This window comes from Trachinotus anak, unplaced genomic scaffold (genome assembly GCF_046630095.1).
Source record: "Trachinotus anak isolate AG129_WGS33_773 ecotype Australia unplaced genomic scaffold, CSIRO_AGI_Tana_v1 ptg000019l, whole genome shotgun sequence".
NCBI classification, from domain to species: domain Eukaryota; kingdom Metazoa; phylum Chordata; class Actinopteri; order Carangiformes; family Carangidae; genus Trachinotus; species Trachinotus anak.
In genome coordinates this window covers 2,942,394-2,965,921 of record NW_027273870.1, presented here as the reverse complement: position 1 = coordinate 2,965,921, position 23,528 = coordinate 2,942,394, and the positions used below count along the sequence as shown (strand labels likewise).

Genomic DNA, 23,528 nt, shown 5'->3' with positions numbered 1-23,528 from the left:
AGTCTCCAGCTTATTATAACAAATAGCATTGCAACCTACTCCAAACATCCTTTATTGAATATTCCTTGCAATACCAGAGGCAAGAGGAGTGCTCTCATGCTTGAAGTCATATCTATTTGTCATTTTATTATGGTGTCCAACCACCAGTATACAGTATGAAGCCTGTAGCTGACTAGGGCAGAAGGATGACTTCATATGGACGACTGAATCCATTCCTCAGGGCAACACATACCCACACATATGAACAAGTGATGAAAACAATATTTGCCGTCTTGCAGCCAAAACAGTCTACAGACAATTAGCCTTTGTGCAATTAAAGTGCAATCATAAGGACAAATGACAACAATAGCAGTAAATCCATGCCTTTATTGAGTCCTTGATGGCCCCTTAAGTGTATTCCAGTTTGTTAATGCTCAGCTCTATGTATTTTTAATTGCCTCATTAAAACCACTGATTTGATCATAGAGCAGCAGCATAAAATGAGGAAGATGTGCTGTCTGGCCTTTGCTGATTGGATGAGGGGGAGACACATGGAATCAGACTACTTAGTATCTCTGTGTTTCTCAGCCAGCCAAATCAAGCCAAAGAGATCTCACCATGGCTGAAAATGTGATCACTGCAGAATACAATTGTTATGTACATCATTTGTTTCTCAGAGGGGGATTTGCAAAGATGTAGATTCATAATTAGACTGTGTGTAATGGAACAATTGAATTTTATGCAAGGCTTTGCATGTGCTCAGTCTGCACACAAATCACCAAACAAAAACCAATTTTCGCCGACATTCAACTGTTAAACTGCTGCAGTGCCGCCAAGTTTCTGAAAATGGGTGAAAACAAAATTCCTTAAATTCTTACATTTCCACAGCTAAAAATCCATAAATCCACTCATAAAGAGTCTTAACTACAACAACACATTCTCTGGGGAAATATACCTGGTTTTTACCACAAATCATTACCCATCTATTACTTTTTATGGCCTTTGCCTTTTAGTGGCCTAATATTTGCTGCTCTGATAATCCACTTTTTGAGCTACATCAGCTGAACGGCAGCGAAATGAGGTGAGCAATTCCTCCCAGATAAAAGGGAACATAATTAGTATAAGAAAGTAAAGATAATAAAGTGATAAAAGTAAGTAAGAGTTTAGGAGAGGACAAGATTAGCGGGGAATTTATCGCTTTAATAAGAGATGAGGTCCATGTATGATTAAAAATAGGGGAGTGAAAATTAAAAATGACACAAAAGAATAAAGAAAGACAGGATGAGAGAGTGAGCAAAGAGGAAATAGAACGAAAAGGGTAAGAGAAAGAAAGACGGATATGTGTGTGTTGAGAGAAGGATGAGAAAATGAAGGATGAAAAAGGCTGAGAGGAAATGATCAAGCATTGAATGTCCTCTTTAAAGTTGGAGGGTTGTAAAAGTGAATGACCCTCTCACCATCCAAAGCAAAGTCTCAGATACACACACGAACACACATTAACTTTCCAAAATCAGACACACACACCCACACACACACACACACACACACACAACAGAGGGACAACAGAGGATTCACTTATTGCGGAAGCTTAACTCCTCTCATGTCTGTGATTCTATTTTATGTAACTTTATCAATCATTCATTGAAAGTCTTTTTACTTTCTCCTTTATTGGCTGGTTTCATGGGTTGTCTGTAAAGCACAACAAAAGCCTGAATGGTATCGTGAAAGTCTGCTCAAAGTCCAGCAAAGGGACTTGTGCTGAGAAACAATTGGTTCAGATGGTGAAAGGAATTATCAGCCAATCGGATTATGTTCCGTCCAGTGGGTTCACTGTGATGCCCTCAGGCTGGCGTTACAGTGTGCCCCCCCCCCACCCCCCCGGAGAACGAACCACTACTCATAGTCCTTCATTCTTTCTGCCATCAGGCTACTAAACACTGCCAGTTGCCATTTTAATGATTGGTTACATTTAAAAATTTTAAATTCAGTTATTCATTTTATTATTTGAATTATTTAGTCACCTCTTCATTTGTAACATGTGTTATTTGAATCTTTTTTTTTTTCATTTATTCATTTTACTTGCTGCTCATTGTTCCCTTGTATTGACCCATCTGTTCTGTTGCCTCTGACTTATAACTTGTTCGTCTGTGACTTTTGAACTTGTATGTATGGACTGGGTAAGCTGTAAAGGAGTTGCCCTTCTTGGGATTAAAAAACACACACACACACTATCAATACCTCTCCTAATTGGGGGAAAAAGGAGCATATCATTATCAGCACCATACACTTAGAAAAATGAAAAGTCATAAGACAACCAGAACATAAACTCACACTCTCACAGGCTGTAATGACTGTCAGCAACAGACACAGGTAAAGAGTCAGGATATGGGAAATAAACAGCTAATTACTGAGGTGGCCAGTTTAAGCATTTGCCAATATAATACTCTGTGCAGTTTTAAGTACACAGCTGTACTGTCACACCAAAAACTATCTTCAGCTGTTATTACTGTATTTGTGCTTTATTTACTGTAAGTGAAAGCAGTAAATACTGTGTATCAGCAACCTAATCTACGTGCGTTCCTAATACACAGTGGTTCTTGCATCAACCAGAAATATTGATAAAGCATTTTTTGTTCAAATTCCAAACATGATTAGAGAAAACATTGTTGGTTGTGTGTGTCAATGCCTCCACTTTGGGGGTATTTAAAATGTTTTCTGCCGTACGATGCATCTATACAAATACGACTATTGTTTTGTTCTCCAGTGATTTTCATGTTCATCTGTAAGTCCAACTCATTTTGTACTTTTCAAAACACAGCAGTTAGCCCTTTATCATTTTTTGAAAGAAGGGTAACAAGACGACAACTGTAAGTAGCAATGTGACTTATTATAACGTTTGTGTTATTTCTTCTTCTTATTTTTATAGTTTTTCAAATTTGCTCAGCCCGTCAGAAGTGAATGAGGAAGATCTTTCGTGATGAAGATCCCACCTCATGCTTTAGACAACACTGCACTGCCTCTGATGCTGGGACATCATCACCGAGGCGGGTGGAAGGCTATGGCTTCAAAACTCAAAGTTCACTTATCATCTTTATGGTCAGCAATTGAGAAGACAAAGATGACAGATTCTCACTCACATTAACGAGCTGACAGCAACGAAAAGGAAGGCGAGGAAGACACGAGATGGAGGGATGGAAGGAACAGAGAGAGAGAGAGCAATAAAACTGAAATGAGAAGCCCAAGGCCAACACATGTACTCAGACCCTCTCTCAAGATAGACCCTCAGGGGGATACAAGACAGAAGTGTGTGTGTGTGTGTGTGTGTGTTTCTATCTGTCATATGAGACTGAATTGAGTATGGCAAGGTGTGAATATTCCCTAAACCATCACAGAGAGCAAAACACAATACACTCTACTGTCCTTTTGTATCCTTTGCCGTCTTTTTGTATGAGCTCCACAGACTGGCCAGGTCGGGAATACTCAGAGAATCACAGTATCAAAGTACTAAAAACTTAATCTTCAGCAGTTACCTTTTGATGCTGATGTGTAAAAGAAATGTCAAGCACCTAACAAAAAAGTCTGTTCAAAGAACAATTAGGGCCAATGTTCCCTGTGAGCTGGTATTTTGGTGACCTATGTCTAATAAATTATATTAATCAATAAATCATATTGACCTCATAAAAAACTCTGAGGTACTGTCTTGACAGTTGTCTCCATTTTGTCCCCAGAGGCAGTGATTTTACCACAGGACCGAGGTCTTTCTCTTCTTCCTCCGCTGAATTCCTCTGCAGCCTATTAGTACCTATTTTACCATCTGATATATAATGAGGTGTCAGTACAGCTGTGTCTTGGTATTCTATGTTAATGTACTAGTTCAAACATTTGTGGCCATTTCACCTTTCCATACCACTGACCGTACATGCTGTACATCCTGTACCAGCTGGAGTGAGCAGTACCTCTGCTGAGTTTCAGTGATGAATACTAATAAGGGGCTTACTGAGGTGGAACTCTTCTGCTTCTGATGTGGCAAGCATCTGGTGAGGAGAAATGACCGTCTTACTGTCAGGGTTTCTGAGTATCCCTGTGAGGATACTGAAGAGAGCGAGTGGAGAGAGTGTGCGTTTTGTTTGCGTGTGCATTTCGCTGTGTCTGGGGAATCTTAGCCCAAACTTATGGCTGCTGTGTGTGTGTGTGTGTGTGTGTGTGTGTGTGTGTAGTTGAGTGTGAGACAAGAATATTATCAGTGAAAGAATCAAGCATTTATATTGAGTTCAACAAGTGTGCAGTCACTTGTGTGTGACTCCGTCCAGAACGAGTGCACGAGTTAGGACACACAACTCTCCTCATGCATCCGGGAGCTGCCTGGTCTAAGCTGGCTGCAGCAGGCTGTCCGCTCATCTAGTTTTAAAAACGGCCTGATTCTGCTGACTCCAAGATAGGCACGCAGACACACACTCACTCAGACACACGAGCATTAAAGTGCCTTTTCTTTGCGATAAAAGTAGCTTTAGTGAGTTTTACCAGCAGGAGGTGAGCTGTCAGGGATTTTTAAAACCTTCAAAGTGTCACAAAGGGAAAGACACTTGAAGTAGCTGGCCAGTCTTCATCTATACGAAGCATTCACATCAAACAAGAAAGGCAGTGAAGAGGGGCCTTCTACCTGTCATATGGTAAATGCTGCTTGGTAATGATCTTCTATATGTGCAACATCCTGAACTATGACAACACCAGCAAACACATGAAGTCATTTCTACAGTGATACTTTCATTTCAAGAAACCAAAAGAACAAACAGGTTTGAACATTCATTGATGGCAGCCTGTAAAGATCAATCCGAGCATGTTTTCCATACATGCTCAAAGATTACATGATATGACAAATACATCAGGAATAACAATTAGGCCAATCTCTCCATAATGACGATTATTATTATTATTATTTTTTTTACCGTTTTTAATGTTGCATCTTTTAGTTTTGTGACATTAATTTCCGCTTTCTCAGGTGTCAGGTGTTAAGTAAATAATTGATTCTACATGGAAAAGTGTTTTCAGTTTGAAATCACTGGAAGGTTGGAATGATCTGAGAGTGAATTTGATGCAAGTCATGTTTAATTTCCAAATGCAACCACATTTCACACTAGCCAGGCACACATTGGCAGGATTATGTGGCTTATCAAATCACATACTGAATGTGAAAGTGTTTCTGATGGCATCAATAAGCCGCCAGATCGCACCAGGAGATCCAAACTAAACAGACCTAATCACAAACAAATGAGAGGGATAGCTAAGAGCTTAGTTTACTTTTGGGTGAGAAAAATACATTGAAGTAGGGAAAAGTCACTGTAAAGACCTGCCACTATATCTCACTATAGACTAATATCGAGATGACAGTGACATAAAAAATATTGGAAGACTACAAATATGTCATAACATAATTCAAGCACTGGGCAGCTCAGCAGCAGGAATTTCAATCATGGCAGAGCTGCCCTTTAAAAAGCCACAGCTGCACAAACATTATGGTTCACATTACAGTGTCTGGTTTCGTTGAAGACATTGACTCAACGTATCATCACATACAAAAAATGTCAATCATGGTGTTATGATGGTTTTCAAATGGCTCAAAAGAATGAACACTTTCAACAGCAATTGACATCCATGATCTTGTACAAACCATGAAATATCATGTAATTACATCAGCATTCTGCTGCAATGTGCCCCACACACGGCACATTTTTTTGCATTCTTTTTCACCAGTCACCACTTTTCTCATATGTTCTATAACACTGGGAAAGAAATCTGTCATAATACGTGATGAGACACCAATATATCTGCATTAATAGTCTGGAATGAATATAAGGTCAAGATATTACATTAGAAGGCCTTCGCTCTCTGCACTCTTTTCTATTGTTTCCCCAAAGTCTGTAAGTCCAGTTAATTTTTTCAGTTATGTCATTAACTTGCAGCATTGCTACTCGTATGACCTCAGTGTGACAGTTGAGACCTGAGAAAGCTTTGTGTTTTTGCTTCGTGGTCCAACCCTGAGGAAATGTTCAGAGGGCTCTTTAGTGCTGACCGTTGGCTACTGAACCTTTGACAAAACTAAAAGGACAATATTAAATTGCAACAAGACAGGAAGAAAAGTTCACAGTTAACTGCATGTTTTATCTAACCTGCTCTGAACTCTAACCATAATCTTGGTGCCTCTGTCCTTAGCTCTCTCTCTCTCCTACCCAGCTCACTGAAAGGCACCAGCGTCACTGCTCCACTTCAAGGACACACAGACCTTAAATCTGTAATCATCCTCTGTAAATCACTTCCTCTGACTCACTTTCTAAAAACACATCCTCTTAGGTTTGGTTTTCATTAAAGTTATGCCATTTATATCAAAATCCTTCATCGTCTTATGGCTGAGCATGGTGTTTGTGTTTGTGTTCAGCTTTGTGAAACCTAGCACACGTTGAACAATTATTCCTTTCGGGAATCGTTATTTTATCACAGAATATTTTTTTATAATTATTCACTTGAATAATTTATCAGACCCACTTAACAAGGCCTCATTAATTAGAAAGACTAGATTTTGTTTAATTAGTTCATGACTCTACCAAATGACTGGCCTTTCATCCTTGGGTTAACAATCTCTTCAGTTCCAACACCTCTGAATGACCACTATTATCCAGTTCCAGTTCCAGAGAAATTAGGGCTGAAAGTAGGTTTTCTCTTGTTTCTGATGACAATTACACCAGCTAGCATATTCATGCCTCCACCATCACCTCTCTCACTGAGCTACTGCTGACAGTGACAGTAATTTAAAATATTGTCCAAAAGTAGCAGCATCTCAAAATACTCAGGATAACATCTAAAAAAAAAAAAAGTTTTATAAAGTTCTTCAATTTTCTGAAATCTTACCCCTAAATCATGAATTCTCTTTCTAATATTTGTTCTGATGCCTTGATATTTTTTTAACTAATAAAGTTTATACTGTCAAAAGCAAAAGTCTGCTCAGATGAATGCCACAGTGATAAATAATATTTTGACTACTATTGACCTTTTTTCCTCTTGTACATCTCTCTCCCCCTCTCTGTGTGCTTATGTAATATAATACAGTTCATTTTTTTCCCAGTCAGATTATTTCTTAAATGTCATGTAGATGCCTTTTCAGATCACCCGCAACACACTGCATTTACTGGATGTTACCACTTGGTGATGTTATCAATAAATATTGTTAATGATCAAAACTCACCTTTTCAGAACTGCTTTTAATGTGTGATCAATGTCATGTGTCATGTATAGTTTTGCAATTCATGTGGAACATCTCTGAGCACTCTTGCCCTTGTTGTCCACCATCACCACCTCCTGCTCTGTACCACCTCCACACTAAAGCCAGAGGGCATATTCTTTACTGACATTCTGAAACCTTACATCATCTCTCTCTCCATATTTGGTTGTTGCAATTTCCTCCTTTCCATTCTGTCATTCATCCATCAAAAACCTGAAGCGTTTTCAAAAAGCCATACTGTACAAAGATATTTTCTTATGGCTAAGACCTATTCAAACCAGTTTGAGCCTTATAAGAATATGTCATGTCATATAAGTCATATGTCCTCTAAGTGTTGTTTTCTGTCAGACACTGGGCTGTCACTAATCCAATAAGAGCCAGGAAAAATGATTTAGTTGAGAAAACAGCACGGCTGTCAGCCTCAGAGAGATCCACTAATGGAAACAGATAACAGTTAGTTTGGTAAACAGAAGGAGGTAAAATGGATGCATGAATTCAAACACAAATAAGGCAACAACTCACTGTCTAGGAGAAATGATCTGGTTTGGAGGTTGCTTCAGTAGAAAATGTTTAAAATGCCGTCGTACATGTGGACATGTCTTTGTATGGGGTGTGTGTGTGTGTATGGTGTGTGTGTGTGTGTGTGTGTCTTACCCACGGTTAGCTGACCGGTCAGTTGTCCCTGATCATTCCTAGCATTGACAGTCACATTTCTGTCTGACTGAAGGATCAGTGGACTGTCCTAAAGAGAGAGGAGGAAGGAGAAAGATGATTAAGACAACAGCAAATCGTATGATGTCACACTCTTACAAACAAATCCACGTATACTGATACACCACTTCTGTCTTTTTCCTGTAACCCCTGACCTCACCTCTCTGAGCACCAGTCAATACTGCATTAACCTGTATAACCAGTACTGGCTTAGCCTGCAGCAACCTTCACAGTTCACACTTGACTCCCTCTCTTCTGCCAGCCCAACAAACTCTGCATCCAATTTGCCTAATCTATTCAAAACAGCGTCCTGTCCGTGAGTGTGTTTGCTTGATTTTAATTGTCTGTTTGTGTGTGTATGCATGTCTGCTGAAAGGCAATTATTTTCAACCTAAACAAGCTAAATGCCGCAGTGACCCTGACCTCTGCTCTCATCTTTAAAGTCTGATTGAGCCACAAACTGCCAACGTTAGTTTACATTCAGTGGATGTGTGTTGGAATGAATGCAAACCCTGTGTCTTCCATTTTCATTAAATCTCAAACTCAATCCAACATCTCACTGTCTCTCTCTCAGCCAGCCCCTTACACCCCCCCCCCCCCCCCCCAAATCTTTTTACTCACATTCTAAACCAACCTTCCTTCACATTCTTCTTTCCTCTTTGATTATATTGCTTCACTTACATCATTTTCTGTTTTATTCTCTTTTCTTTTACTCCTCTTCCTCTCTCACTCTCTCTTTTAAAATGCTCATTTGTTTTGGCGGCGTGAAATGAATAGCTCACAGGTGACCCAATTTCTCTGTTGATTTCCCCAAATTAATATCTTGCTGCATTCTCGTCTGAATTCCAAATGAGAATTGTGTTAAAATTGGAAAGTCGCTGATCTGTTCAAATGGAACCCCCCCTCCCACCCCCCATTCCTTCCCCTTCATTCTCACTCTCTCTGTTTTGCTATTTGTTATGGATGAATATTCATTGTTTTGTGGTCTGTCTTGACGCGAGTCAAGACCAAATTTTTAATATGTCACACCTGTCTGTGCTCTATTTTGTCCCGACCAGGGACTCCCGGGACAGACTGATCACAGACACAAACCACTGCACAAGACTGAGGGACAAATACTAGTTATGGACACATAGAAAACACACTCACAAAAGGCATACACAACTACAGTACATGTAGATAACACACGCACCTATACACCTGCACAAAAACATGTCCTAGATGTGAACACAATAATATCCAAATGAGGGCTCAGGTGCAAGTTCAAACACACCCCTGCTTCTGCGCACAGACACACACCACCCACTCATCCAGCGTCTGGTAACAAATTTGCCAAACAACAAATGAACATTTTATTGTGCATTGCTTCCCTCATCTGTTTCCTAATGCTTGTATGCTGGATTAATTATTTTCAACGGGGCGTGTGATAGGCTTCACTATATTATCTTTCCACTCTGTTTCAAGCGATGGGCGCTTTGTAAAGCATGACAGATGTAATGTGCTTTGAATCATTCCAGCTCAATGGGCAATGTGCATGAACAGGGCTGATCCCATTCACTTAGTGCAGGACTCTGTCATTTAGAAGAGTGACCATAGATGGAAAGTCTTATTTGATTAAACACTCATATGCAAATGTATGGAAATAAGGGCAGTAAATAATTGTTGCATATTAAACAGCTGCGAATGTCTATTTATATAACAGCTGATTGAAGCGAAACAATCTGACTGGTGATGCTTATGTGAAACGTAGAAGCAGCAACAATAACATCCATTTTGATGAGAAAATTGTTGATCCCACAAGAGGCAGAAATAATCACACTTCACACCATAGGTTACCAGTTTTCACTTCAGTACGTCATCACCACAACACCACCGAAGGACGGACAGCACCTGTGCTCGTTAGTGCTCATGGTGGCCCACAGTACAACAGATTAAATCAATTCAGACTCTGCACATACTGTTGGTAACTCATTTTGTCAAATTCATAATTCTCAAGTGTGCAGTCTGCACTGATTGTGGAAAACAAAGTGATGTGCACAGCTGTTATGACGCATGCTCTGCGTCAGTTGACAGGCACTGTGAACGGACCACTGACTCTAGTTTGATATTATTTAAAACCAATATTCAAATCTACAGAATAGAATTCAACATTTGTGAAAAAACTAGTAAAACTATTACATTAAAAAAACAGACATATAATGAATATACTTAGTCTGACAAACATATACTTTTAAAAATGCGGCTCCATTTTGTCGCTCAGCTCAGTTAAATTACATGTGTTTATTTAGCTACATAAACAATATTAGTAAGGCGATAAAATAAAGCTGACCACAGTATCTCCCCATATATGTTGTGCTGAGAACCTTTTCAGTTAGTTTTCTGTGACATTAAAGGTTAATTTCTCTCCATGAAAGTCTTTCTTTCAAGCTCTGATCTTCAGTGAAGATTGCATGAAGTTTGATGTTGGTTGCGCTTTTGGTGTTATACTGAAAAGGTTGCACTTCAGAATGGTTATCATTTCATTCCTTAGATTTTAATCCATCGTGTGATGCATACATAATCTTGACATTATTTGATGTTAGAAATCCAGCCAGCTTGAATTTTAGCACACACTGTGAAGTGTGTGTGTTTGGGCAGAGTTTGTACTAGGCGTCTAGTTTTATTGGTGTTTACACAGAAATTGACACATACAAAAAAAATAATATATAGTCTACAATGTCAATAAAGCTGCTCTCTAATACTGACAGCCAAAAGATCTGGCTGTGGCAAATCTATAGCAGCCTCACAATAATTACAGATAAATCCACCTGAGACACACAACACAACATTCACACACAATAATTCTGCATATGAATGCTGATTAAACAATCCTATAAGAAACAACAATAAACAATATGAAAGAGCCCTATGGCATTACCATATAAAACACATCACACATTTCAACATCAGTTAGCCTATGTTATATGCATTATAGAAATATAATTAAAATTTACAAACAGAAATATCCCTGGGCAGAAAAAAGGCTATGAATACATTCACATATTTAAAAGTAGTGGATTGTTACTTGAGGCTTTTAAAATTCAATGACACATAATTAAAGATTAACAATGGAATAACAATAACAAACAGCAAACTGTTTCAAAAGTATATTCAAATCATATTCAAGACTATTTATTTTTGGAAAAGGTTCATCTGTCCAGGTATGTCCATATCTTCAAAAATCTCTTGAGGATTCATCTCTCCCGAGAGCACCTCCTCTCCTCACACCTCTAACACATGAATGTGCCTAACTAACACTTACTGTGCACTTTTGGTTTCCATCTTTATCTAATCTCCTTGCACTATGTCTTATTCTTGCACTTTGCCTTCTTGAGCAGATTTAGTGCTTAGTACTTACTTCAAGGTCCCCTGCTGTACTGAAGCTTTAGTACTGTCCCTCACTCATGAGTTGCTTTGAATAGAGGAATCCACCAAATTAGATTAGATTAGATTAGATTAGATTAGATTAGATTAGATTAGATTAGATTAGATTAGATTAGATTAGATGAGATTAGATTAACTGGCAAAATTGGCCAAGTGAAAAGTAGGCCTTGAGAGAGGGTGAAATACGATGATACGTTTAAACACTATATGGGGACAACTGTGCAAACATGTGGACAGTCTTTCCTAGAAGGTTTTCACTGTGTTGCAAGTGAATTTTTTATGTTAACAATGAAAAAACAGGCAAGAAAAATAAAATCAGTTCAACAGCACAATGGTTTGGTGAGCACGTGTAGTATTTCTCACATGTACCATATATCATCTGTGCTGTTTTCTTTATGTTCAGTTCACTTCTCTGTTCATTGTCCCTCACTGTGTGAAATGTACACAGAGCCACAAAAGTACACGAAAGGCTGATGCATCATGCTCTCTCTTGCGAGCCGACACAACATACACCACAGCGCCATTAATTCAGTTAATAGTTTAAATTTGCTGTGATTATAAATACAGACAAAGGACCTCCAGCCTGCAGTAGCCAATGTAATTATTCAGGTAATAATAAGCTGTGGACTGGTGGATCATCATCACAGCCTCCAGCCACCAGTACAGATGGGTCCTAATAACAGCTTTCAGCCCGGCTGTCTCGCTGTCTGTCTCACTAACTGACCGTCTGACTGTCAGTCTAAATAGGTCTGGACACAAGGTTCATAAATGATGTGATTGGTTATTTGTGTTTATCATCACTCTAATAACAGCTTTCAGAGTTCCTGTCCGTCTCTTATGTTCTGTCTCACTAGCTGTCTAACTTTATACAGTATACGTCTCCGTCCTAAACAGCCTTTAGCTCTCCTGGCTGTATCTCTCACTGGCTGTCTATTTGTCCATCTAAAAAGCTACGGACATGCGCTTAAGAAATAATTTTAGCTCTCAATTTAATAAAAAGCTTTCAGCTCTCCTGTCCATGATCAGTCGTATTCTCTTCTTGTCTCTGACTTTCCAAAAGCCCAACATCTCTGCAGCCAGTCCATCTGTCTGTCTGCCACTCAGTCTGGGGTTAGAGTCAGATTTTTTACGATCAAACTGGACTCACTGGGTGTGTTGGACTTGGTTAGCACCAATAACATATACTGTAGGTTTTAAACATTATGTAATAAACAATTTTATAAATGTTCTCGCAGGTACCTGAGCACACCACCAAACAGAGTATTTCAAATGTTCCTTGTGTTATTTTTCCACTATGTTTTGCAGTGAATAAAGTTGATCATGTGTTCGTTGTCAATTTTCCTTTTATACACAAGTTTTAAATCTGTAATAACTAATTCAGATGTTTTGGCCACTTGGAGGCAGCCTTTTCAGTTTATACGGCAAACTTGTTTGTGCTCACACATCCAGTAGTTACGGAACAAAATTAAAAATGTTTCAGGCAAATGTACGACCCATCATCACTCTCATTCTGCTCTGCTGTTGCTCTCCACCAACTCCTGAGCTGATTCTCATTATATGCAAACATGAACAAATGAGCATCTTCCCTGACAGAAGAGAAATCTAGAGTAAGTAGCTTTAATACTGCATAGTTCAAAGGATGATGCATAGACTTGAATAAAATGTCAATGTGGTGATTTGAAAGAGAGACTTCTAAAATATGTCAACTTAACGCTCCTTGAGATATGATCCCAATCCTAACTTAAGTGAGCAGCAGCTAACATCTGTGAAAGTACCCCTGTTATAGATAATTAGCTGCTACTAAGAAGGTGCTGTTAACAACAACAGCAAGACAGTAGGAGTGGGGGATGAGTTAAAGAGTGGGGAGAGCTCAGACAGTCAGCAAAAGTTGTTTAAATTCATCAGTAAAGACAAGTAGATAGTATATAGTCTGAGTTAAAACAGAATACCAATCAAACAGTGCGTGATAAAGTGCCTGCGGTGGCCCTCCATTCCTCTTTCGACTTTAATTCAGCTAATTAGCAAGGACTATTAAATAAGTGATGTGTTTGCTGGTGTGCAGTGCTAATTTGTTGTTTTTAGTCCCCACGGCCATATAACGGCAGAATATAAACCAGTGCTACTCACGAGCTCACTCTCAGGGTAGTTGGATTTAATGTTCAAGTTGCTTCATGTGTATTCAGGGGCCTTATCATCTATTTAACATGTCATCACTGTCCTGTACAAAGCTTTTATCAACAGTTTTGAGATCAGTTTAATCCATTTAAAGACAGTTGAGATGAAACTGAGCCAGTCAAGACATGTCAGAGCAGATTGTGTGTGTGCGTAAGTGTGTGTGTGTGTGTGTGTGTGTGTGTGTGTGTGTGTTTGTGCGTGCGTATGTATGTCAACTTGCATGGTGCTAAATGTGAAGGCTGAAGGATAAGACTGGAGGTCAGGGCCCTCCATAAACTACTGCACTTATTTTAGACCTCCATGTCAGAAACATTAAACACCAGCCTTGGTGCTGCTTGATTGAACTGTTCATCATTTGAAATAGAGCTCTGTGGAGCTGGAAATTTAATTTATGCAACAAATATCATTATTTAAAAGCCAGTCTTACAAGAAAACAACAATTACTATACTTTGATCAAACTGTCTCATAAAGCCGTTACATGAGTGTTACATGAAGTGGAAAACTTTCTCTAAAGTTGAATAAAATATGTATCTGAGCAAATACACTGACTCTAACTGGCTGCTGCTGGAAACCGCTGTACAGCCCTTCAACCTGGTTGGTTGGTGAAGACGATGACTCAGTCTTGCTGGCAATCTAAGCTTGGAGATTTGTTGGAGACTTGGCATGCAGATTGCTGGCTAAAAAAAAATTGAGCTGATTTTGCTAATTCTGAGGCCCTTGTACCTCAGAGGTCCTCCAGGACTGCAGTGTTAGCGAGGGCACTTTTCGGCTCCTTGGAAAACTAGACTTAATTTCACCTTGAATCTGGTTAACTGTGTTGTGATGCTGGGTAACTAATCACAAAGTCTTCAATAGACATGAACAAAATGCAGACAGACTTCCTGAACTGTCAAGTTGAATCCATTTAACAACAATATTTCATTATTCATTCATTATTCATATTAATTATATTTAACTATTTCACCTCAATGGCTGCTTCACAGCTTTGTTACTTTGGCACTGCTGAGGACTAACACCAGACAGAAGTGTAACAGAACATAACTGCATGAGAAAAAGGAAACATATACTGTGTGTACTACGATGGCAATATTGCATTGCACCTGATGCTTCATATATATATATATATATATATATATATATATATATATATATATATATTCAGTTTACTGTCATAAATTACAAACAAAATTAAATTACATTTTAAAAATCCATAAAATGCACAAAATGCACAAAATCGTCAAATTTGAGAAACAACATATACTGCGTGTACTACGATGGCAATATTGCATTGCACCTGATGCTTTGACAAGTTTCAGCTAAATATATATATATATATATATATATATATATATATATATATATATATATATATATATATACTACACGCGGTGCATCTAGTGCCTTTAAAACACAGATTCAGATTCAGTTCTGAAATCCCACAGAAAATCAACTATTTTATCAATAAAACATGTCAGCACGGAGCTGATCCTGTCCTTCATGTATCTGAGTATTGTGCTTTTGCATTAGGGCATAGTTTGGATTTTATTTAGTATTGACTGGCTTGTGTGTTTTTGGGGATCAATAATACAAATTACTGCTTTTGTTGTTATTCCTGAGAGGTTTACTGGGTGGACTAGTAGAATCCTTTGGTTGTCACAGGTTCCTCTGTGTCCCCAAACAATGGACTGTGTTTAGCCATATTGGGGAAAAAGGTGGAAATAGATACAAAGGTGAGAGAGACAGAGGAGGATGGTGGGAAGGAGGAGTAACGGTAGGCAGGGACCTCCCAGCTTCAGGCCTGCAGAGCGATAAATCTTGAAACGATGAGAGAGGAAAAGAGGAGGGAGAACATGATAGAGATGGAAGGTGGAGGAGGGTAAACAGCAGAGCATTTGTTTTAGAAATAGACACACCAAATAGATCTATACAAAGAAGTGGCTCCATCAGCCCTCTACTTTCTGCTTCTCCACGATAATGAATGGTGCTTAAGGGACCAGTCAACAAAGTCACGCAGCTCCAGAAATGTATTCCAGCTGGGAAAGGAATACTAGAGAAGACATCAGATGAGTCACTTTGGTGAGCTTGCAAATTGGGCATCATTTATTTCATTTTTTTAAATATATGTAATTCTGGTTTCCCTGGAAAAAAAAGTACTATTTAAATTTATACAGAACATATTTATACAATTTGTCATGTCCATCAAGTACTAAATATTAAATATTTGATTTGTGCATGGTTGCTTCATAGAGGAGGTGGCTGCCTTGTTTTACCCTGATTTTTTTTTTTTTGCTGAATAAATATGAATGTAAGTATATCAATACGATTCTTGAAATACATCTTATCTGCAGTGAAATTAGCATGTTGCTGCAGCCCCCTGGTGAAAAGCAGTTTCTCTCCATGTTATTTCATAATCCTAAGGTGGAAAAAAAAACTATCACGTAAGTGAGGGTTCACAATTGATACCTCCATCCTGAGGGCTTAGAGATAAAATACATCTGAGGGAGTTTCACATAACATTTGAGATTAGAGCTCTGGAATACATTTTCATATAATGGTCTTAAGCCCAAAATCCGAGCATACTGTTAGTCCTGTTGTGAGAGTTTCTGCTGTGGCTGAACAAAACCTGTCAGGGCATGATAACAAAAAAAAAAAATAGACAAAAATAAAACAAATTAAAATAACACATTACTCTGTGCAAGCTAGAGACTGCATCAACTTTCTTTGACTTGTTTCTTTCTTCTTGGTTGTCATTGCTCTTTTTTGTTTACTCTACCAGTCACTCACTTATTAACACATGCTGGACTGGTATTGTTTGGTGTTGTGCCATCTGTGAACATTCATAAAGACAGCTGCAGTGTTTGTTGGGATGCTTATGTTTTATACCAAACCCACACTCCAGTCCTAAACTTGGACAATTTAATTCATCTTTTCTACTCAGCTGAAAACAATTTCTCATTAAAATAGATATGTAACAACACACACACACCCTACCAGTGGCTGTCCTTGCAGGGCACACACGACAGGCTCAGTCCTTACCGCAGCAGCTGGGTTTGAGTCCCGCCCAAGGCCTTTGCTGCATGTCATCCCCTCTCTCTCGCCCTCCCCAACCACTCTGTCTCTCTCTCACTGCTGCTATAATAAAGGCAAAATGCCCAAAAAAATTACTGTAAAGAAAAAAAAAATGTGTCCCCGAGCCAAGTAGATATTACAATTCTTTATAAACACCCACCCATTCCATGCAGCTGTGGAAGTTTTGCCTTGACAAATGGCCAGTGCATCATAGGGTTAAAGCACAACACACTCACATTCACATTTATGGACAGTTTTTTTATGGGCAGTTCTGCACTCATGCTGTGGGCAACAGTGCAAATCAAGCCACTAAACCACCATCTACACAAACATATCACACAAAAACATGATGAGTTACCGTCATTCTTTTTTGAATGAAAAAAGAGGGCAGGTCAGCTTCAGTGCTCATCTAAGGGGACTTCGCTCCCCATAGACACCTGGACCTGGTTTTATCTGCAAACTTTGCTGAAGCATAAATTTTACTACACATTGGTAAGTGCACATTAACACACAGACAAAACGTGTGTGCACGGTATAAATGCCCTCCCTGGACATCATGTCCTGTATGTCTGCTGTATCTGTTTGACTTGCATGGAGGCAAAGAGAAATCAATTGTGTTGTTATGGCGATGAATAAGTGAGGTGTTGAGCCATGATCCTGCACCATGGGACTATAATAAGAACCAGCAGCACTAATCCATCCTGTGAAAGATACATGTAAGCACGTGTGCTAACACAAAAGATACTACACACACCAGTCTGCAGAGCACATTTACTCACACTCAAGGTCATTTTACTTATACAACATTATTAAGTATGCAATGTGTGTTCAAACACTAAGAAGCCTCAACAGCTAAATGCAGAAATCAGAGGAAACACACACACACACACACACACACACACACACACACACACACACCTATGGCATAACATCTATGGCAACATCATGGTTGCATTTGTCTCTAAAGAAGCAAATTGTCCCTTAAGATGTGTGTCCTGTGGCATGGTTGAGTAGAGGAGAAGAGACAAGATAAGAGGGAGGACGGATGAGAAGAAGAAAGCAGAGCAGATAAAGTTGCAATGCTCCATTTGCCATGAAATATCCCCCTGTGGTACAAATAGTTGAGGTGAAAGATGAATAAAATAACTCTGGAGAAGTTTGTGCATATATGAGAGAGAGAGTCTGTGTGTGTGTGGAGGGAGACGGTGTGTATGTGACGCATGTGTGCAATACAGATGTGACAGTATTTGACCTCGCACACTTGATTGTGTGTAAATGTACATGTTTTTGTTTTTTGTTTTTGTGTGTGTGTGCGTGTGTGTATGTGTGTGTGTGTGTGTACATTTATGCTTGCCCACACAGACATGTCTTCCTGCTAATAGATTATTGATCAGAGTTTGTTTCCGAGACCGGTAGTGGCTGACACACACACACACACACACACACACACAGACTTGCTGTCTCCTGAATACTTTTATTGAAAACAACTTAAGGCAACAACTTCCAATTTGTTTTTCTTTGTTTCTTATTCACTCTTGATTTGAACATGACTGATGCTCTGTCACTTCCATTGGCACAGTGGCTGTGAGACATGTAGTGGAGGGTCATGTGTTCCGAACAATCTTTGGTGTATTGTGTATTTCAAAATTCATGTAACATCTGACATGATTCCTTCTAGATGTTCTATTGCCTCTTCTTCCTGTAGTTTCCTTGTCCTCTCTGTTCCATCCAATTCCCCAGAGGATCACAACAGATCCTTTTTCATTTGCACTAAGGCCATGAGCATGTGGGTGCTTGTGTATGTGTGCATTCAAAGCCCATTTTTTTCTTTCATGGCTACACAGACTCTTCACTTTAAACCTGTCACCTCTACAAAATCAGAACAATCTATTCCATCAAAGCAAGATAGATTAGACAGCTATCATAGCGAGCAGAGACAAATAACACCTAAATTACTGGTCTGTTACTACCCTAAAGGTTGCTGGTTTCAGTGCTGGTCTATATCTAAGTTATCATTACCAGGTGAAACATGACACAGTGATGTACCGGCTTATTCAAGGTAATTGGTTTCAATCGTGATCTACATCACAGACAGCACAGTTGAAGTTAAAATGAAACAAAGCAGTAGTGGCTCACAATTCTATGATTCTGCGAACTGTCAATTTGCAGTTTTAATCCATGTCTGTCCACACTCATATAATATATGTGTATATTATATAAATTTGAAGAAATTTAATAATAAGTATTCAGTGTTTTTGCAGAACATTATGATGTCTGAGTGAAGTTGGCCTTGGATATAAAATGTTGTCACTTCATCATTTCATCCTATCAGACATTTGTGTTGTAATTGTATCATAATTAGCCAATGAATGCTTGGGTTATGTCCATGTTTTGTGAGGTCACTGAAACCTTGACGTTTGACCTTCCAAGAAGAAGTTTGTGCCAGATGTGATGAAATTCCCCAGGCATTCCTGAGACACTGCACTCACATGAATGTACTGTGTGGACATCCAGATGTATAGACAACCTGAAAATGACTCCTGGTGATGCTGGTGCGGAAGCGTAAAAAAAAAAAAAAAAGCTTTGAACACAGTTATGTTTTGTTTTATGATATATTACAGGGAAGAAAGAGTATGACATGCTGAGCAACTAAATACATCAACGTGTTGTTTTCCTGAGTGACCACTGAATTATAAATATATCCTTTGCTCCTCTTAACACTTACTATGTGTCATTTATCCATCTGAGCCTCACCAGCTTGTTATTCCACGGTCATAGGCATTAAATAATGTGCGCTCTCTCACCCCAAAGGGGCAGCGTTAGAAGGAATGAGGCTGCTTGAAACTGAACACTCTGACTCACTGGGGTATTGAGACTGGTGGGAGTTTTCTTGTTCGTATTTTCTATAACGACCCACTTCTGTTTAATGGTACAGAAAAAAAAGTGCTGTGCAATTCTGTGCTTACTATTACATTTCTTGGCTATGCTTACAAACACTTTGAAGAAGGAATTGAGCAGAAGATTTTTCTGAACTTCTTTAGATGGACTAAAAGTTTCAGTGCTTGTCTTGCTGCGTTCTTGAGGATTCATGCTATGCCAAAAACCAATCAAATGTAACAATTAGCTCTTTTGCTGTGAAATGATAAATCACTAAGCTTGTTTAACCGTACAAATTCCATGCAATTTTATCATCCTTTCCATGAGCACAATCAAGGGAGGAAATTAATTGTTTTTTAAACCTTGTCTCTAACATTCTGTAGCGGGGCAACCTTTGTGTTTGCATTTGGTTTCTGAACTGAGGCTTTAATCAAAGCTCCTCTGGGCTTTTTGGCTCATTTTCTAGCAGTTCAGTATGTCTTGTGCTTTGTTATTGCTGTGACAGGGATTTCCTGATGTTGGCCTCTCTGCAGAGCTCTCAGCCATGTGATGAAATCCCTAGTCGAGTAGCTGCCTCCATAATTACTGGGAATGGTTTACAAGGGCAGGACATGAGAGAGATGAAGTGGATTCTCTTGATAGTGAAACATTGCATAAAATGGAACATGGGAATGGTTTACAAAGATGAGAGAAGAGTGTGAGAGGGACAAGTGGGAATTGGTCCGAGGGATAAGACATGATGGCGATAAAAAGAGAGAATGGTTCCAAACCATGGAGCTAAATTAACCTGTTGGAATTCATTCATTTTCTATAATATGCAGGGAACATGGAGTTCCATTATTTCCAAGATTGAAAAGGTTGGCACCAACTGACTTTCTGTTTGACATGACACACCAGCAGCCAGGAGAAGAAGAATAACTTAGACACCATCATCTGTCCATGATGATAGGTTTGAGCAGCAAGATTTGACAGACATTAAAATGATATAGAGAAGGTTCTGAGTCTGCATACACACATAACAAAACATCAACTAATAGCAACTGAAGTGTTAATTTTCTGAATGTAAAATATGGAACTTAATGGAACAGTTTGCAAGAATGAGGCAATGGCCAAGGAGAGGACTCAGATTTAAAGGCAGACGAGACATGGAGGACAATAATGGTTTCTAAGAATGGGACAACAGAAAGAGGTCTGGGGATTAATGTAAAGGACAGGACAGGAGAGACAGAAGAGTAGGCTGGATTTGGTCTCAAGCATGGGGAGGAATACATTTTTGAAATCGTTTCCCATGAAAAGAAATGATGAACTGACATTATTCAAGGCTTGAACAGCAGATAGAAGACAAGAGCTGCATAAAATAAGCCATTTACTTCTTGTTCTCCATTTTCTGTGAATAACAAAGCAAAGGATCTTAAACATATCTATGTAGGAGGCTTAAGAATACTTAAACTGTTACTGGCAAAAACAAGTAATACATCAAGTTGTTTACCTAGCTTAACATACAGAGTGAAGCTCTTCTTAATGAGTACTTGTGCACACCCCTTGCAGTAGCATACAGACCTTTGGACCACACTGTATGTCATGCATGCTAGGGTTAGGAGTGTCCATAACTACTGATTAACAATCATACTGAATTTTAAGTACTTAAGTACATTGCTGGTTCTATTTGTTGTGCTGCTCAGTTGCCAGTCTAAAAAGAGCTCAAGAGATATGAAAGTAATGTGCTTAAGGCTGAAGCATAGATTTCCTAAAAGGCAGGTGCTGAAGGTGAGGGCGTGCTCACACAACTAATGCATAGGACAGGACCATGGTGGGATAAAGAGATTGCTGAAACCAGTCCTCAGTGACAGGAATTTAAGGATAAGGAGGTTTGAGACAGAATAAAATGAAGACTAGAAATGTTTTTCAAAGGTGAGCTTTTTCATAGACAGTACACGATTAGTAAATAGTGACCATGGATGGGACCAGGAAGGGACAAGGAAAGCACGTGGATGCAATAATTTTTCTAAGAATAAAGTATAAAGTTATACTTCTTTCATCTCTCTTCTGTCATTTTGCTTTTATGTTTTCCTTGAACTCTCTTTCAACTGTCTTCTCTTCAATTAATTTTCGACTCTCAGTTGTCCAGGAAAGACCTCCTACTTATTTACATTCTTATTATATCTTACTTTGATCTCCATCCAGTGCTTAGTCCTTAATCTTAGTTCCCTCTGCTGTGTTCTTTACTTTTTTGTCCTTCACCTCTTCATCTCTGTACTTGCTCTTAGAGAGCTGCACAGAAGCATTTGTTTCAGTCATTCGGCCATTTCTATGGTATGATATCAGACAGCTCAAATGCATCTCAAAGCAATGTCTTGGTATAAACAATGAAGACGTGTTATATTTGCAGTTTAAACTATGCTGTCAGTTTTTGGGGGATGTCTGGATGGAGGATATTCATGAGAATTTAGTATTTCTGAATGTACATTTCAGTTACCAACAATTCCAACTTGGACTCCTTTGCGATGATTTGCTTTAGCTGTGAACACCTGGACTACCTGTTGTCTCTGGGTTTCTCTGTTCTGTTTCTCAGGTCCGCCCGTCAGTTTTGGTTCAGGGCTCCTGTCCATGTTTCGTACTGTGCTTTGATCTGGTTGTTCATCCTCCTGGAGACTCGGGCAAAGTTTGCCTTGTCTTTCTTCATAGCTGCTTTTGCATCCTATGTTGTTAATGACAAACTGAGGCACCTGCTCTCAGCACCTCTTTGTGAATGGCATATCACTGAGTTTACCTTTTATGTGTATGTATTTCCATTTTCCAGGCTTCTGTGATACGGAGCTGGCTTTGTAGTCAGGGTTCTATAAAGCTGTCTGGAATAGACTGGGAGTTGGGGCTATGTGAATGAACTTAGTGATCCTCTCAGTGGCAGATCTACTCCTGTGTCGTTGCGCTTGCCCCAGAGAAAGGAGACCTAATCCTTCACGATTTTACCAAGAGGAACATAATGTAACATCAAGGAGGGAAAACGTGTAAATGCCTCTTCCTTTGAGAGCAGTGCCTCAGTACCTCCCTGCAAAAGGTGCTGTACCATGACAACAACGCTGAAACATCATATGCTCTTTTTTGAGCTATCACTTACTTAGAAAAAGCAATAATTTACCAATTTCAAATAAATGTAAATCCAGGAACTTAATATTACACACTAAAAACTACCAAATGAGCTCAAAAAAAAAAAACACCCTTAAATGTTCCTCATAAAAATATGAAGGGTAGTACACTGGTATTAATGATGAAGAATAAAACAAAGAGTTTACACATGATTATTAGGAAGAGAGGTAAACCTATTACTAACTCTATCCCTGTTTTTAATGAAGGCAAACAGCTTCTTGAATTATAGCTAAACGCCTTAAGAAATTTGTCCTGATCTAGAGCATTGGGGGTGACAGGGTGGAAGAGAAGGACTGTAGCCACACTCCAGGGACCGGATGAGTCTCGCTCAAAAGCAGACAGCTCTGCCTTGTCCTCTCCACTGTTCAACTCTCTTTTTTCATCTTTGGCAGACTCCCTCAGGTTTTTCCTAATATTCTTTACAAATGTGTCCTGATAAAAGCAGAGATAAATAATGGCTGAATTCATCCAGATTCTACCTAAAGCTTTTGTGAACAACAGGGTTAGAGAGGGTCAGATGTGTGTCCACACCAGCCATCCCATGGAGTTGTACACACACAATCTCATCTGCCAAATGTTTCTGCAGAAGAAATGCTATAAGGCACCATTTCAAACACAGTCATGCCATAGAGCGGTTTCGCTGTGTCAGAAAGTTTAGTACAAAGAAGCCACGTGCACCACAACAGTAGCAAAGTGAGCTGCTTAATCAACAAATCTGCACTGATGTCATAGTGCTCTCTTCAAATTATTCACCAGACATGGAGCACTTAAGCATTAAGTGTTGTCCCTTCAATTTACTTCAGGAGTTCTGCTCTGCGATTATAAATGCAGATTGTAAATGCATGAGGATCCTCATCCTGAGGCTGTTTTTAC

General features: G+C 39.1%; 1 protein-coding gene across 1 annotated transcript in view; it reads right to left on the bottom strand.

The window, feature by feature from the left end:
• LOC139636208 (zeta-sarcoglycan-like) overlaps positions 1 to 23,528 on the bottom strand; it is a 313,032-nt gene that overhangs the window by 58,709 nt on the left and 230,795 nt on the right. Inside the window, exon 4 of the mRNA XM_071504046.1 lies at positions 7,907 to 7,994. Coding sequence (XP_071360147.1) covers positions 7,907 to 7,994 — 88 coding nt within the window. The remainder of the gene's footprint in view (positions 1 to 7,906; positions 7,995 to 23,528) is intronic.